Here is a 17,412-nt window from a genome sequence, read left to right as displayed (position 1 = left end):
GACTTTTTCCCTCCAGTCTCATTCTTCTACCCCGATGGCCCCTAATTCAGTTCTCCTTCCACTCAAGTTGCTTTGGGTTCCACTGCGTGTGCAGGGATCTCTGTGGCTTCTCCTAAGTGCTGATTTTTCTAGATTTTTCTCTTCAGGCAGAAATATTCCACCTCTTGAGACAGATAATGGAGAGATCTTTGGTCTCCATCATAATCTATTTTTAGATTTTAAATTTCTAAATGCTTAAATGTGAGATGCTTTAAAAGAACACATTTTCACTGCGAGAACCTAGCCTCCATGTGTCGTTCTGTGGTACTCAAATATAGCTGCACCCAGAGATTATTTCCATTTCAAAACCTTTTTATGAAATACCGACCCTTTCCTCCCCACCCCGCTCCCATATTCAGGACATATTTTTTATATCAATGGCTTAAGATCCTTTAATAGTGTAATATAAAAGCATCTGTATAGCATATTAGTGCAATGAAGTTGAAGTCAACAGTCTGTCCTTTTTGTCCTTACCAACTCGTAACTGTCAGTTTGAATATGGGGGAAAAGATCTGTGTGTACATGCATATAAAAGATGTGAAAATACAGAGGCATTTATTGAAAACAGACAAAACCAGGAAGATGATAAAATAACAGAAGGAAGTGGCCTCATATAAACACTTTTGCTTTGTATAGCAGAATTTATCAGTAGAAGCTAAGGCTGGCAAATTGCCGTGCTTCAGTAAAACAAGAGTGTAATGTAAAAAAAAAAGAAGTGTACAAAATACAGTGAACACATTTGAAAAACTAATGCCTTACAAAGTAGTTAAATTAAACGGTTTTTGTTTCTTTTTTTTAAATGTGTATCTTAGAGCTTCGCTATATTTCCGCGTATCGGAAATCTGGGTTGTACGGAGGCAGCTCTCTGCGGTGACTGCATCAGGTGGCCGTTCGGCAGGATGGAGAACATTTTCAAACACCCAAAATGAAACAAAGGTGGTGGAGATATATTTTTGAAAGCTTTTTGTTTGGTTGGTTTGGTTTCCTTTCAAAATAGCAGAACTGATGAAAATTTCTAAAGACTTATAATGTGCTGGCACGGGCAAGTAAGTAGTTTAGCTAAATAGAAAGAAATCAGAAGGTACAGTTTTCAAGTGCAAATGAATGGTTATAAACCAGAAAGAAAATGTGAGGAAGAGCTCTGAAAATCCTGTTTGACAGTGACAACACAGACCAGACAGCTTTTATTTTAACCAACAGATTGTTGGGAACAGATACCGTAAATCAAAGTGAAGGGCTTGAAGCCTGCTGTAGTCTGTACAGATGTTCTCACTCAGAAAGCAGCTAGAGGGAAGAGGAGATAAAAGAAGGCTGTCCAGCTCGGAAAAAGGTTTAAATTTTCAGTCTGTCTTGACAAGTAAATCTAGTTTTTGCGGTAGTCTCTGGTTTGCAACCTGATGGAAAATTCAGCATATACAAACCTTAAATGACAGACATCCGAAGGTGTTCAAGCAAGCCCCTAGAAATGTGCTATACAGTATCACAAAAATATTCTTGTTTTTTAATCTTAAATGCTTTTATATCGAGTGAGAGGAGCAAAGACCAGAAATTATAGTTGTTGTCACTATTCTAACTCTGCAGCAGGTCACCCCTGCTTGCAGTCAGCGTGCGACACGTGCAATGCAAGGCTAAGATCTGAAACACCACTTAGGAGTTTCTGCTGTGGAAGAGGTGTTTTTAATTATGTGAGGCAAGATGGGATTGCCCGGACTCAGAAGGGTTATTTGTGAACGACTTCCAGCTGGAGTGATTAAGGGCTTCAAGAGCATCAAGAGCATCCTGCTTGTCATTGCCGATGGCTTTTTGTTCAATGAGCAAGAGGTGAGCGTTTGACTTCTGTGTTGGTTTTGGTCCTTTGCACTTGGGGATACTTTTAACAATGCATGATGCTTGAAAGTATTCCAAAATGTGCTGTGTTCTTGGTTGATGGGTTTTGGTTGTTGTTGGTTTTGGTTTTTTTTTTTTTTAATTTTCTTTGAACTATGAGGTTAAAGATAAATAAAGGAGTATTTTGGTATGTCTAGAAAATATTTGTGATAACAAATAGAAACAGTGCTTCCTGATGCTCAAGAGACATATAATGTGCTTTTTTACAAGTACACCACAGTTCTATATTACAAGACCCCCATCCAATATTTTCTTTTTAATGGAAGGTAAATCACTCCGTCCACTTTTAAAACATCATCTCTTTAAGAAATGTGAATATCTTCAGCAGAGTCTTTGGTACTTCTGTTTGATTTGAGAGGGCCTTGTTGTTGCTTTGTTTTAAATTTTGAGCTGCTCTCCTATCTGCCAGAAAAGACAGGAACTAGGGACGTACTGAAGAGGTGAATGTTTTGATGGGTCTAAATTGCTAAAAGGTTCATCTGGCAATCTCACATTTGCAAAGAGGAAATCTGGGCTGCTGCACAAATGAGCTCCTCGCAGAGCATTCTGCAGCGTGAGGCTGGACGGGGCTCTGAGCAGCCGCTCTGGCTGAGGTGCCCCCGCTCGTGGCGGGGCTGCACGGGATGCGCGTTGAAGGTCCCTTCCAACTGGCTGTTCTAAGATGCGCTGAACAGAGACGCAGGAAAGCACAAAGTCTTAGGCCGCCAACTTGAATCTGACTTCAAAACACTTCAGATCCTAATAGGAAGAGATTTGGATGTGTACGTGCTAGCACATCTATTGCTGAGTTTATTTGCAAAAGTATTGCAAGTTCCTTTAAGTCCCCCATGTGCTGCAGGTATCGCACCCACTTATATAAATATACTTAAAACTACCAATAAACCATCTGAACATGATGACAACATGAGTAATCAAGGCAAAGCCACATCACTGTCACAGTGGGTGGCTGGAACACGGGCAGCCAAGCAGGTTAGAAACCACCGCTTTTCCAGAAGAAAGGAGCAGTCTCCAGCGCGGCGCGTTCCTGACGGCGCGCGTCTAATCGTGTGCTGAGACTTCATGGCCCTTACTAGATTACTACATTCATTTTCTTCTCCCCCTTCTTTTTTTTTTTTTCCTCTATTAAATGCATGTTGAAGGAAAAGATGCTCTCAGCATTTACCATTAAGAAAAATATTGTTAATTTTATACTTACGGTATCAGCCTTTTCTTCAGCCTTGTCAATATCATTTCTTTTCAGAATACATAGAGCACATAACAATAACATACTTCTCAGAACGCATCACTCATGGCATCAAGGGACCCTGAGATCAAGCAAAAACTTTAATTATGTCTTTTGAGTCTAGAATCAAGAAGGCACCTGATAGCAACCTTCAGAAGAGATCTGAAAAGGGGTTTCTGGTTTGGTTGATTTTTTAATGTTCAACATTAAGCAGAAGATACGCGTTTATTCCGCACCTTTCATGTGAATAGTTTATTCAGCAAAAACACGAGGTGTGACACACCTGTTAACACCGGGGCGGTTCTGTCCCCGCGCCGGAGCCGTGCTGTGGCTGTCCCACACATTTAGCGCGGTTTGCTTCCCCCTTCTAAAATTAAACGATGTTGCAATGTTAGAGCCAGTTGGTTAGGAAACACCTTGGAACCATCTTGAATGTGACTGCTTCGCTGTGTCAGTTTAAAAAAGGTCTGTAAAAAGAATGAACGCTGGTGGCTAACATGATTAGGCGAGCCTAGAGCTCAGATAACACATTTCCAAGACCAAGTATAAAGGCCCTTTTCTTCTCACACACGTTTAATTTGTTTGGTATTCAGTAAACACACATCTCTCAAATTTTATCTCTGAAAAAGCCACTCACTGTCTGACTTTATATTGTCAGAAACATGATCTCTTTAAGTACATCCGTACCATCTGCACAGCGAAAAACTGGAGCGAGAAGCAGCAAAACTAGCTCTTTTGTTGAGCACAGACAAAAGAATTTTTTTTAAAGATTTTTATTTCTGTTTTAAATAGCTTGATAGGACCCATCAACTGGTATTCAGAGTTCAGTTGTAAACAGTTCCAGTATGACTGCTGAGTGTCGCTTTCGTGCATTAACACGTTGGCAGTGACTCTGTGAGCCAGCCGAAGGCAGCACGCCCATAGACTGAAGTGCCCTGCGCTACAGGACAATGCTGTGACGGAAATCACGTAGAGGACTGACGCTGAACTCCCTCCTGTGGTGTACGCGAGCAGCATCGCGAGCAGCACCTTCTGCAGTTTAGATAGCACTGTACATTACTCAAAACTGTATTCACCTCATTAGGACAACAGGCTTCAAGTTTACTATGGAAACTCCTCTCACAAGTCAAAAAGTGTTACAATAAATGTCTAAAGTACATACAAAGTTGTAAACATCGTTACCTGGAAGAAACAAAAATGGCTTGTGCCAGCCTTCTCCATCTCCCCCCTTGCAATAAAACAAAATGTACAAATATCGAGGCCAAAGACCAAGGCCATAGACTAAAATTGTTCTGCATGGATAACAGCACAGCTCACAGGAAGTATTGTGAGTATCGGCAATTAAAAGTAGCGTTAGTCACCAGCAGACAGCAGAACGCGTTTTCAAGAAGGTTCATGGAACGCTCATCAACTTCAGCTGATGATGCAGGCACTAAGCATTGGATTTACCTACTTTTAAGAACAAACGCTTAAATTACGTCTAGGTGTTTTTATATTTGATAATAGGTAAAATTGACTATGACCAGAAAATTAAAACACACTCATACTTTTACAAGTTTGGGTTTTAACTATTTTTACTATTAGGTTTATACAGATCTTCCACAAAGAAGGAAAAAAAGATATTTGCAAACCAGACTATAAATATATTGAGGTCGTGGAAATAAACTGAATCTTTTCAAGGTAGACTTTCTAGAAGTCCCTCAGGCCACCACTTTCTAAAATGTTCTAGCTTTTAAATGTATTTCATCATTAACAACAAAATAACCATCTGCTTGGTCTGAGTCTTGTACCACCAATTCCAAAAAGCCTAAGATAACTGAGGTTTTGAAACGCAACACAGGGTTAGGCAAAGTGCACACCGGTAGGATGTTCTTGGTGCAGGGTAGTGAAGGATAGCATCATTCCAGCTCTTCCATATGAGGTACCAATCTACACAGTTTCTGTCCATTTTTAATACAGGGGAGTGTTTCTGAAATGAAACCGAACATCAGTATATGCTTATGCTGAGAAATTTTGGGGAGGGAAGAGAAGGAAAATATACACGAAACCGGGCCATAAAACTAAAGGAACAACCTGACAATAAGATGATACATTAGCAGAGTACGTACAGGCTTGCTTCTTCCAAAAATTAAAAGCGGATATACCTATCAGGAGGGGAACGGAGGAGACAAGGAGAGAAAACCAAACTTTGGCAAAGTTTAAGAAAGTGCAGTCTTTACAGCCCTAAAACCCCATAACAACAAAACCACCACCAAAGCCCAAGCAGACAAGCAAGCCCGCAGCCCGGCGCAGGGAGCAGGGAGCAGGGCTGCCTGCGGGCGCGCTGCCTCGCGGCGCAGGACGGCGCGCGGAGGGCTCCTCACGCTGAGCAGGAAGGCACCAACTGCTGCATTCTGCACTGTAATGTCAGAAGGCAAATAAGCATTTGTATAAGCATGGCAGCATCATACTGTGAGAAAGCACTTTATCTACATGCAAAGCTCTGTGTGCACACATTTAAAAGTATATTTTCTTTTTCAAAGCAGTACACCATAGTAAATTTCCACTAGTGTACATTTATAGGAAACCAGGAGGCAATTCTCTAAATATTGAGTATTTCCTTAATTTGTTTTCTAATGGCAGAAATAGATCTGTGCTGTGTAGTGCAGGAAGGATCTAGACAGTGGTGAATGACATTTTAGAAAGCATGAGTTGTTTAGCAGGACATTTTGCTTAGAAACACCCTTTTCCAACACCAACAGAATAGCAAGATGAGAAAGGAACTGGAAATAAGAAGGCAACTCAGTATAAAGGTCCCTTACCCCTACTAAAAATGTTCTTCTTCTGTACAATAATAATCATCCATCCCAGCCCTAACAGGACGTTTACTCAGAAAAGCAGTTTGTACATCTGACCTATTGAAGCCACAAAACTCCACACAAAGTGGTTCTTAGCTGAGACACCTTCTGTCTTTTGAGATGAATTAATCCCAAAGCATTTGCAGGAAGAGAACAGTGGCCTAAACCATATAGTGTTTGATTTCTATATAGTTCCAAAGGACTGGCATCCTTCTGGTTCACCGTCCTCCCCCAGGCAGCGAAGCCAACTGAGCGCTGTCACCGCTGAACAGCTCTGTGAGCGCAAGAACAGCGCTTTCAGCTTGTGGCCTCCCCAGGCTTAAAGTGCAGCATATTACATGAGATTTTAACACACCAAACTATCCTTTATTTGAATTTCAGAAGGAATGTTCAAGTTAGAAAGTTACCTTTTAGGTTTTAAGCAACAAAATCCAAGGCAAAGTACATAAACTATCTTGAAATGGATTAAATCCACTCACTTAAGACATATTCTTTTTATCTTATATTCAATATACATATAATACATTAAAAAATCCATCAGTTCACTTAGCTGTATTGTATATGTATTTAAAGTGATCCTGTAATAAGTGATTAAAGGCCACTCACCCAAAGCAAATTTGGCTCAAAACAGGACTGTACGAGCGGGGCTGGGACTGGAAGTTCCGAGATGCCCTCTCGCACAGGCCTGCCAGCAGCAAACAGGCAGCCCTGGGCACCCCGCTCTGCGTGCATTTAAACTCCAATTTACTGTTGTTTTTTCTCATGTTTCATTTTCCCCTTTAAAATCACCATGCAGAATAGGCGCCTTAAAAACTGGATTAATGCTTTTATGCCGTTAGCTGCTCCTCTTGCCTGTTAAGCTGACAATATCACCTACGCATTTTTGTTGTATGTAACTATGGTTCCATAAATATCTGTTTCCCAAATGATGTACAGCAGAGTAGAAAATCTTCCAGGCCAAACTGTTCAGCTGAAGAGACGAGGTCTCAAGTAACAACCAGAGGTACAATTGTGGCAATCAGTTCTTTATCTGGGCAGTTTAAGCCCTCAGTTGTGGATGCAGGATTGTGTTCATGTGCAACTGGAAAAAACCACCATACAGGAAAGGAGTATTTCTTCACCCATATAGCCAGTTACAGAGATGCAGTTACAGACATCAGCAGCCTAACTCAGACAAGGCACAGACGTCTGGAGAAGCGCCTCTCGTTCTGGCACTGGGGTTCAGATCCACATCACCTCAGCATCTGGAGCCACAAACGCTTGTGTTAGCGCCGCTGCGGGGATAAACGGCAGCCGTGGGGGTGGGAGTGAATGGTGTGAATGGTTTGACTAAGAGGAAACTTGTCAAAATAGTTACTTGCTATATGTAACCCATTATTACTTTGAGGTTTTTGGTAATTTTGTGACAAGTAACCGTATGGTCAAAAGTCTAGAGGTTAAGCAATTAATAAAACTACACACCAGGGAAAAAGTTATTTTCTAAAATAAAGGAAATGGCTTTTTATCTCTTCTAACATCCAGAAGAAATTGCCAACCCATGGGGATAATAAAAACGCAATACATCATTTAACGTAAAAAGTAGTAGATCTTACTTTCAGCACACCAGTAAGGTTAAAAAATTCCAGCATTTCTCCCCATAACACTGATAACCAGCGTCTCAGCCTCAGTACCAAGGACTTCTGTACACAAGTGTGTTAACTCCCAAACAAACACCACGTTAGAAACTCCACTGGGTTTCCAGGTGAATTCAGTTCAAACTAACTGCAACTTCACTTATTTTGTTTCCAAAATGAAGTAAGCTCGCCAGCAAAAGGATATTTGGTGTGTGAATCACTGGCATGACTTTACTCTGCTTTATGTCCTTGTTTTTAACTCAGAACGAAGGGTGAGCTGAAAACGCATCCTGATGACCGTACCAATCCCTCCCTCCTTAGGAAAGCCGCTAGGGCACACGAAGCCACCTACACTGACTCCCTTATTGAGAATTTGGGACACTGAGCTCACACTTTGACCTACTACACAAGGAGCTTCTCCATCTAATTGCCCATGGGAGCATGTTCCTGCAAATTCTTGTTCACAAGCAGCTCTGTTGATTCCAACATGCTTGCTCCGTTCTTTGCCAAACTCTGTTGTCACAATTCTGTCCCAAAGCCAAAGTCAACAGGCCCAGAAATTATGACTATGCTTCAGCGATAACCATCACTTTTTTCAAGGAAATAACACATTCTTTTATGAAAAAGGTTTATAGTGTCTGTTGTAGTGCAATAAAGCTCATGAGATATTGTTTAAAGTTGACCAGTACCATCCCTGAAAGGGAACACTGCTGAGAATTATGCTGGATCCAAGTGTTTTAAGGCCCGATAAATTAGTTAGTATTAGATTCCTGGCAAGAATTCAATTCTACAAGAAACAGTTTCATTGGAAATGGTTGTAAATAGTAGCCAGAGCACTCAGCTAATACAAACCCTGAAGAAAACAAAGGATCTGTGCTAAACAAATGGACCTCTAGTCTAGTGTCAATGGCAGACCTGCACAAGTCCCGAAGAGTTCTGAGATTACGTTCTTTCCACTCAGATGCAGATTTTCCTTACCAAAAAAAAAGTCCCTATTGTTCTAACAGACAGTTTTACTAGCAATTACACAAGTTTAATTTCTACTTTAGCTGTCTACTTCTCACAAAAACCTGAACTCTAACCTTGTCTGTTACTTAGTTAAGTTTCTATTAATGTTAAAAACAGTAATTACTGAAATCTTAGTACTCTTTTACCTTCACTACTGCATACCAGAGACCTTCTAGTGCAAAAGCTAGCACAGAAATTACTAGCTGTATGATGTGAAAATTATTAGTCATGTATCGTATATTTGAAAGCACTTTCTCATAGCCAAGTGTTTGCTCTGAAGATACAAGGGTTAAGTAACAAATACAACCCCATGGTTTCTGGCTGTTTAAGAGTCCCATCGAATATTCATTCAGTGAGGCCACTGGAATATGCCAGAGATCAGGAAGTCCACCGAGCTCCAACTCTTGAAGAAGTGCAAGCGGCAACTCATTCTCTTTGCTGCTGCTCATTTCTAATTCCAGAAACTGCAGCTTATACCACAAGTTTCCCAGCCAGAAGTGTGCAAAACATAGGAAGTTGTCTCCTGGACAATGTGAGCTGAAGTCTCCAGCAAAACTGCAAGCTTTCTCCAGCCAGCCCATTACTGAAACGCTATTAATGCGGCGAGAAACCCTATCAAGATTGTCTTTCCCAGAAGAAAAACGCAGATGCAATGAATCCTTCCAAGCAGCAGTTGCACTGAAGTTCCCCGCTGCTGATTCACTCAAACTCAGAGGCATTTCCTTGCCAACAGCAGGCAGAAGTAGAGTATTAAAGAGAGAACAGTTCCTGGTGTTACAATAAAATAATTCCTTTTGTAAACTGCTACTATGAATTTGAGAGTCGTTCAACACGGAATGTATGTGCGTCAGGTGAGCTGCTGCCTTGTGATGACCTGCGCCACTGTCACATACTTGTCTCTGGTTTAAATCTTCTTTCTTCATAGTCCTAGAGAAGACAAGCATGGCTTTGGTGTCTCACAATGGGCTGAGCTTGAAGAGGAGTGTGGTTGTAGTTCCAGCACACAGCGCAAGCAGCACACCAAGTCACAAGTCAGTGGATTTCAATATGGACCTAAAGAGAAAGAACGCAGGATGCTGTTACACTAATATCCCACTTTTTTGGTATCCTGAATATAGAAATCTTCAAAAAATCTTTAACATCAAGAAAAAGAATAACCCAGCTGCAGAAAGCAATAGTCATCCAGACAAGTCTCCTTACTGGCTGAGCACATCCAAAGGGGTGAGAAGTATACCCAAATATGAACTTTATTCTGTAGTTTCAGTTTAATCTGCTACAAAGTCTCTTCTGGTAACAGGCGTCAAAGTGAGCCAGCAAACACGCAGCTAGAGGCATTTGCAGCCTAACAGTCCAACTTTCCTTAACCAATAGAAATGCAGACCGTAGCTGATTAGAGGCCTAACATTAAAGGCAAATATTAAAGTAAACTTCCCGTAAACAGAAGTGCATGCTGAAATCTGGCACACAGCACTGGAAATAACCATGTACCCTGTGGAGCCTCCCAAACGGAACTGGTCAGACTGGCTGCACCAGCACAGTTAGAGGGTACATAGTTATGACAAGCTGATGGCACTAGAGAACTATTATGTACCAGCACAGATAACAAGCAAAGACAAGGCATTTTTAGCCACCAAGGTTACTAAGCTTCATGTACAGTTCCTGGCAGCGTGGCTCAATTTCAAGCTTCAGAACTTGATGAGTCCCAAAGATAACAATATGAGACGCCACATTTTGACCTCTTCCCATTTCAGCTTACCTTTTACAAGTCACAGACTGCAACCGGACTTGTCTTTCAGCGCTTGGCCACTGGCCAGCTGTCAAAACTTTCATTACAGCTATGTTTACCGGGAGAGAAAGTGTGCAGTCTCCGGCTAGAGCAGGTGGTGGTTGTGACAGCCCACAGCCTGCCTCGCTTGCCAGTCAAGTTAAAAGCAAAGCTTTGATTTCATCATAAAACTAGGAAACTTCAATCCTACAGAAGAATGAGAGCTCCCAACATGTGTAGGTCACAGCTGGTTTAGGGAGTTATATCTTTTGCAGAAACAAGCTCAAGAGAGGAGATGCAAACTTAATTTGAACATTCGTTTTCATACAATGACATTACTATTTAAAACCTTTTCCCTGCTACAATTGCTCTTGACTTAAAAAGGAAAAAAAAAAAAAAACTGATGAAGGAGATTATTTTATTGGCTCCTTACAGGGTGTCAGGAATGCACTATGAAAATGCGCGTATTCACAATTCATTGTCTTTAAGTTAACCACGGCTCAGGAACACAGACTTCAGACGAGGCGCGTTCACTGTCCGCACCCGGAGCGAGCCCCGGGACCGGGCACCCGCAGCGAGCCCCGGGACCGGGCACCCGCAGCGAGCCCCGGGACCGGGCACCCGCAGCGAGCCCCGGGACCGGGCACCCGCAGCGAGCCCCGGCGCTGGCCCGCCGGGCACGGACCCGGCGACAGCTCCCTTGGACACTCCGGGGAGCGCAACGGCCGCCCCAGGCCCGGGAGCCGAGCGGCGGCGCTCACCGTTGGCCAGGGGAAGCGGGAACGGCAGCGCCGGGCAGGGAGCCGGGACGCGAGCCGCCCCCCAGCCCCGCCGCCCACCTGCAGCCGCACGTTGAGCATCATGGAGGCGACGATGTAGAGATAGGGGAAGTTGATGCGGAGCTTCCAGGCCAGGTCGAAGAAGATGAGCAGGGTCCTGGTCAGCCCCTTGCAGAACACGCCGTAGGACCTGGCCGCGGCCGACTGGGAGAGCCTGGCAGCCAGCGCGGACAGACCGGCCGCCATATACCCCCGCCCGCGGCCGCGCCGCGCCGCCCGGGCCCGCAGCCGCCCCTCCCGCGCCCGGCGCTGGGTGTCGCCAGCGGGGCGGAGCCTCCGCCGCCGCCGCCGCCGTGCGGGCGTGCGTGACGCTGACGCCGGGCGTTGGGGCGGCTGACGCGTGAGAACGCGCCGCTCCCCGCTGCGCATGCGCACACGGCGGGGCGGGGCAGCGGGCTCGGCGGGCTCCGCCCCCGCCGGGTGGGGTCTGCCGGTGGGGCGGGGCCTCCGCGCCGCCGTGTGGTGCCCGGGGCCGTGTGGTGCCCGGGGCCGTGTGGTGCCCGGCGCGGGGCGCCGCCGCTGCGCTGCCCGGGGCCCGGGGCCGTTCGCCGCTGGGCTGCCCGGGGCCGTGCGCCGCCGGGCCGCCCCGTCTCGGCTGCGGAGGAGAAGCCGGAGGGCTCGGCCCAGGTCTGTGCTCCGCCATTCTCAATAGCAAAGCTCACGGATGGGCCGTCGGTGTTAATCGCGGTTTCTGGGTTTGGGTGGGGTTGTTGTAATTTTGTTGCTCATGCAGCTGGAGATCAATTCTGTGAGCTACTTCCACAAAGAAACACTTCCTGTGCTTTTCAAGGCAGGACGTATTCTGCATTAAAAATACAGCGTTACACTAAAGATCTCCAGAGCACTTTGCAGACATTCCCCGGGAGCTCGTTGAGATAAGTTATCGTGGCAGTGGGGGGAGAGGCCCCACAGCCGGGCCCTGTCCCGGCCCTGTCCCGTTTCCGCTGGCTGGTCAGCGTGCAGAAGCAAAGATCCTCGTCCTCCTTCAGGGCTCTTTGGTTACCGCGTTTCCAAAGGGACGAACAGCTGGGCCCCTGACGAGCCCCCGCGGAGACCGGCGCTGCCCAGCCACGCTGCCGCGGCCGCTCCAGCTGCTCGGGCCGCGACCAGGGCGCCGCAGCCAGGCCTGGGGCCTCCGCAGCCTGGGGCCTCCACGGCCAGGCCTGGGGCCTCCGCAGCCTGGGCCTCCGCAGAGCTCACGGCAGGGCAGGTAAAGTGCCAACACTCAGTATTTGAATGAGACAGAGTTTAGGCTTATTTATGCTTACGGTTCATTCTTTCCAGTGCCTTTTTATATCCATTGCTAGATACGCAAAAATTGCACAAAATGACATTGATAAAATGATGGCAGAAGACAGAACTCATAACAGAAACTTGAAAAAGCCAAATATTTTAAACAACAAAACATTTTGTTCTCTACAGTTCCCGCGATCCTCTGCAGTTTCTTGGACGGAAGGTTCAGTTAACAAGAAAAGCCAGATGGCTCCTAACGAAGCGCTTCTTGCGAGCGGGACGTTTGGGCAGCGGAGCAGCAATGCGCAGCCGCGGCCCGTCCACGCCGCCCAGCGCGGCGGCTCCGGGCCCCGCTCGCCGCTCAGACAGCTGATTGTCCCTGGTGACAAAAGCGTTCGGTTCATTCTTTCGGTTTGCACTGAGAGCCCCCTCTCCGAAGCCTTTCAGAAAACGGAGTGTACCACACGCCATGGGTTCCAACAACACAGCGCTGGTGCGTTACAGTTGGATACGTGGGAGGCTGCCGCCAATGTGAGCAGCTCTTGGAGCAGCTGTGGTGTTGCAGCAGTGTTGCACGGCTTGCACTGAGGAGCTCTGGGACCCCAACACAGGTGACATTAAAAAGGCAAAGGCCTCGTTGGAACAGGTGCTTTTCATCTGTCTAGTACAGGCAGAGTCTAATGCTCAATGAAAATAGCTACCAGAAGTAAGCAGAAATACCAGCCACCCAACTGCATCTCTTGCTAAAACAGAAAGAGGGAGGTTGACCTATGTCACCATTAACCTGTATTGTTTAGCAAACAGGAGGGTTGTTTTGTAATTTTTATATTTAGGAAATGGAGAATAAATCAAACATCTTATTTTAGGAAGTCTTCCTCCTCACAGAAATTGTTACCTAACAGCTTATCAGTATACAATCATTGGGGAAAAAAACCCACATTTTTTCATAAAATTTCTGTATTCAATGTATGCAAAAATAAGCTATTTTGTACTTATTTATGACATTTATTCCTCTTATAAGTTCTTCAGAATTCCTACAGATGTTTCCAGTGAGGAAGAGATTCTGGAATATACAATCACTTTTGACAGTTGTTTCTGTAATGACTGTACGCTTCTGTCCGCCACGCCGGCGGTGCCACGTGAAGCGCGGGTTTCACCGCGCTCCGCCGCGCCCTCCGGGCCGCCGGTCCCTCTTGCTTTCCCCGTGGAGCGGCGGGTGGCGGCTGAGCCCGGCGGCGCCGGGGGCAGGTTCGTGCTCCGCGCGCCTCGGGCAGGCTGGTGTGCAGGCCGTCCTGCCGGAGCCGGGGCGTGCCGGCCAGCCCGCCCCGGGACCGACCCGCACCCTGCAGCGCAAACCCGCTGGCCAGGGGACCGACCCGCACCCTGCAGCGCAAACCTGCTGGCCGCGGGACCGACCCGCACCCTGCAGCGCAAACCCGCTGGCCGCGGGACCGACCCGCACCCTGCTGCGCAAACCCGCTGGCCCCGGGACCGACCCGCACCCTGCTGCGCAAACCCACTGGCCAGGGGACTGACCCGCACCCTGCAGCGCAAACCCGCTGGCCCCGGGACCGACTCGCACCCTGCTGCGCAAACCCGCTGGCCGTGGGACCGACCCGCACCCTGCAGCGCAAACCCGCTGGCCCCGGGACCGACCCGCACCCTGCAGCGCAAACCCGCTGGCCGTGGGACCGACCCGCACCCTGCAGCGCAAACCCGCTGGCCCCGGGACCGACCCGCACCCTGCTGCGCAAACCCGCTGGCCATGGGACCGACCCGCACCCTGCTGCGCAAACCCGCTGGCCCCGGGACCGACCCGCACCCTGCAGCGCAAACCTGCTGGCCGGGGCACAGCTTGCAGCCTCCGGTCTTGGTGCATGTGAACAATGGTTGGACCGTGGCGGGCGGTTCAATACCGAACCTTTACCCTTTTTCTTAATACTTTAAGGCTCATTTCTGTGAAATGCTTGATAGCAAGATAGGTAGAAGTTGAGGGGAACTTGCAGTTTACACACAGGTGTACTTCGGCAATGCCTCACCTCAGGCTTACAGTTACAAAAAGACTTATTCCCGTATTTCTGCTGAGGGAGTTACAGCGATAAAAAACTGAAGTGACACAGAGAAGTCTCAGGTCCTTGTTTATAAATATATAATGATGTCTCTATTCCAAACAGCTTACAGCCATATACAGGGATTTCTGTCTGTAATCCCACTGCCCTCAACAACGGTTCTCACTGTTGCGAGCCCTGGCTGTTACCGCTTGCAAAACCTGAGGGCAGACATAAGTGAATGCAAAGCCTTATGTGGTTTTTATAACTGAAATTCTTGACAAAAGAGTTATTTATCAGAAGCTACCGAAGGCAAATACATGACTTGTTTCTGTTGTACACTTACACCAGCTAAATCATCTACGCTAATATCACATTAACGTGATGCATTTATTTTACAGTGTTTCATTACTGATGTATGGATTTAGATACTAACATTTGATTTTCATGCTCCTTTAGTCTGTTCTCTCCGATGCAGCCAATGCTGACATTACAAGTGGTGGCGCCCAGGTCATCGCCGGCTCTGGTTCCCCCACAGCAGGCCGAGTGCTGTATTTGAGCAGCGTGCGTATCACATGCTAGTACAGGTTTTTTCAACACTCAGGAAACTAAACACGCCAAAAGTGTCTGCCTGGAATAGCCGGAAACTTGGGACCATTACTTGTGGATTGTATTAGTCTCTAACATTAATTTTATGTCACAGTATCTCCCGAGCTTTAGTGAAGATACTCTCAATTTCCTCCACAGCAATAGTTTCACTTTTCTAATTCAAACTGTGCGCTCTGTTAGCTTGATGAAGAAAAACGTATAACTTCAGAATTCAAAGGTCATAAGCAAAAACTTCAGAGTCTTGGGCAACTGGATTACATCTGAATCTTTAAACATCAGCTGCTATCCAAACAGCCTGAGTAAGTACAACTATCCCGATTAAAATGTGGGAGGGCAGAGGGCTCCGTGACAGGCCGCAAAGGCAGACGATGCCACAGGGGGAACTGAAGTCCAGGGAGGAATCTGGGATGCCTGGTGCTGTGCATTAAGATTTCTTTCCAGTAGTTCCTATGACTGTAACACCACATCATCAACCACCTGACTTTTGCCACCAACTCAAGACAGGATAAAATCAAGCCTGAAGTGCAATTTTTAAAGACAATTTTCTTTGCTATTTTAAGATGGAGAAGCATTTGGAAGTCCTGTTTTTCTCCAGGAAGAGAAATCTCTCTTGAGTTGTTTTGGGTGGGGATTTTTTCCTTCTGATTGCAACACAAGTGTCTAAAGAAAGAAAAGCGCGACATGCTGAAAACCTTATTCCACCCTGTGACACTTTGCGATACCTTTGTGTTTCACGTCATTTTGCACTCGCACTTCAGTCCAACCCCTGGTTTGAAGTGGCTGTGAATTACAATTACAGCTTTTTTGCCCCTAGAACAGTTTTTATGCTGTCAGTAAGGAAAGAATTTTACTTTTGACCTAGATATTGTATCTTCTTGTTTCCGGAAGACAACTGAACAGAACTGGTGTCAGCAGGAAGCGTGTTCCAGGAGGAAGGGAATACACCTATGAATCACTCTGAGGTGGTGTGTTTGTTTCACTGACGTGTTTCCCGTGTGCGATGGGTGGACTTTACTTCTCTACTTCTCTGTGCATTTGTTTGTGGCTTTATTAATGAACTAACATGTTAAAGGACACAGTAATACTTTGGGATGAAAGATATTACACAAGTGCAAATAATGATTGTCTCTGTAACACTGATAGTCTGTGTCATGGTGAGCAGAACTTTCCAGTGTTGCATCAGCGTGATTACCCTGCCACTCCCCACCCACAAAGGACATTAATCCTCCTGCAGTGCCAGCACATACACAACACACACAGGCAGTATCGGAGACAATTTTAAATAATGATTTCCTCTCGATGTCTAAGAAAAGATTTTCAACAATTGTAATGGATGACATAAGGTGGTAGATTGTGGAACAACATTTTGACCGATCTAAGCCTCAAATTTACACTTAATGATTGTATCAGAATTATGGAAAGTTTTATAATTGGTTGTTGTTACTGTCATTCATTCTTTCCTTTTTACATACTCTGTGTGGTGCATTTGTAACTATTCTGTCTATAGCTCAGCACTCCAGTCATATCTGTCGAACTGGTAGTTTTTCTGGGGGTTGTTATTAACTTCTCACTCCTTTGTCCCGTCCTTCATCCTGTTCTCTCTTTTGTCAAACTAGTGTTTCAGTATGTTCCCGGTGTCTGTCTCTCTTTCTCTACACCTGCAAATAATGTTAAGAATTTGTAGCACCATGTAAATTATTTGTTTCTCTTTAAAAACAAATACACTACCTACTAGTTAAACAAAAAAGATGCAAGAATAAAGTAAAATGTAGCTGAAATGTAGTAAAGTTTAATGATGGAATAATTAACACATCATGCATTCTAAGGACCATACACACAAGTAACAATTTGTCTTCCAGGGCAAATAAGGGAAGATACCAACTAGGATATCACATGGAAAATGTCAAACAATAACAAAAGGCTCCTCTTTACCACATTTGAGAAAATACAGATTTACAAACATGTGGGGAAAAAAATAAATCTGTTATCATCATCATCTGTCCAAACTGTAGTAGTTTTGTTACTAACAGTAAATATTTATCTAGGTGTTTTCCGATGTTGGCAATTATATACCAAATTAGGTATGAAATTGTTAATTTAAATAAAATTCAAAGCATATCCTGTGTTTTAACTTAAGTATTTTTGTGATAATGCAAATAATTGATCCCAAAGTAACAGGATGGAGGGGCACTGAAAAGAATATACATAAAAATATATTGCTTTTCTCATGACAAGATCATAAAAGCAATTTGTGCTAATCTAAGTATTTTCGCTATTATAACCTCAATCCTTGTATTTGTGTGCTATTTTGT

At 45.3% G+C, this 17,412-nt stretch overlaps 2 protein-coding genes across 4 annotated transcripts; one reads left to right on the top strand and one right to left on the bottom strand.

Annotated features, from left to right (window-relative positions):
* Positions 1-7,462: 7,462 nt before the first annotated feature.
* Positions 7,463-11,486, bottom strand: SMIM10L3 (small integral membrane protein 10 like 3). Of its 2 annotated transcripts, none has more exons than XM_080353909.1 (2): positions 11,133-11,486; positions 7,463-9,659 (listed from the first exon to the last, which is right to left on the bottom strand). In XM_080353909.1, exons 1-2 carry the CDS (start codon positions 11,394-11,396, stop codon positions 9,639-9,641), a joined length of 285 nt encoding a protein of 94 aa, XP_080210035.1. In that variant the 5' UTR covers positions 11,397-11,486; the 3' UTR covers positions 7,463-9,638. The 2 variants fall into 2 exon arrangements, with proteins under 2 accessions (XP_080210035.1, XP_080210036.1); XM_080353910.1 differs by having other exon boundaries at positions 11,211-11,486.
* Positions 11,487-11,677: 191 nt separating this feature from the next.
* On the top strand, positions 11,678-17,212 carry LOC308046170 (uncharacterized protein). Of its 2 annotated transcripts, XR_013922870.1 has the most exons (3): positions 11,678-11,837; positions 12,633-16,062; positions 16,960-17,212. XR_013922870.1 is itself a non-coding variant. In XM_080353878.1 (2 exons), the coding sequence occupies exon 2, from the start codon at positions 13,408-13,410 to the stop codon at positions 14,380-14,382; it is 975 nt and encodes a 324-aa protein (XP_080210004.1). In that variant the 5' UTR covers positions 11,678-11,837; positions 12,633-13,407; the 3' UTR covers positions 14,383-16,932. The 2 variants fall into 2 exon arrangements, 1 of the variants encoding a protein (XP_080210004.1); XM_080353878.1 differs by lacking the exon at positions 16,960-17,212 and having other exon boundaries at positions 12,633-16,932.
* The last annotated feature ends 200 nt before the right edge of the window (positions 17,213-17,412 follow it).

Source organism: Nesoenas mayeri, assembly GCF_963082525.1.
Source record: "Nesoenas mayeri genome assembly, chromosome: 15".
Lineage (NCBI taxonomy): Eukaryota > Metazoa > Chordata > Aves > Columbiformes > Columbidae > Nesoenas > Nesoenas mayeri.
The sequence above is the reverse complement of the archived record's forward strand: the minus strand, read 5'-3'. Positions and strand labels throughout refer to the sequence as shown.

Excerpts from the sequence above, each read along its gene's own strand:
- SMIM10L3 (XM_080353909.1), bottom strand. The coding sequence starts at position 11,396 with ATGGCGGCCGGTCTGTCCGCGCTGGCTGCCAGGCTCTCCCAGTCGGCC. Across the intron at positions 9,660-11,132 it reads CCCGCTTCCCCTGGCCAACG|GTCCATATTGAAATCCACTG; the intron begins GTGAGCGCCGCC and ends CTTTCTCTTTAG.
- LOC308046170 (XM_080353878.1), top strand. The coding sequence starts at position 13,408 with ATGTATGCAAAAATAAGCTATTTTGTACTTATTTATGACATTTATTCC.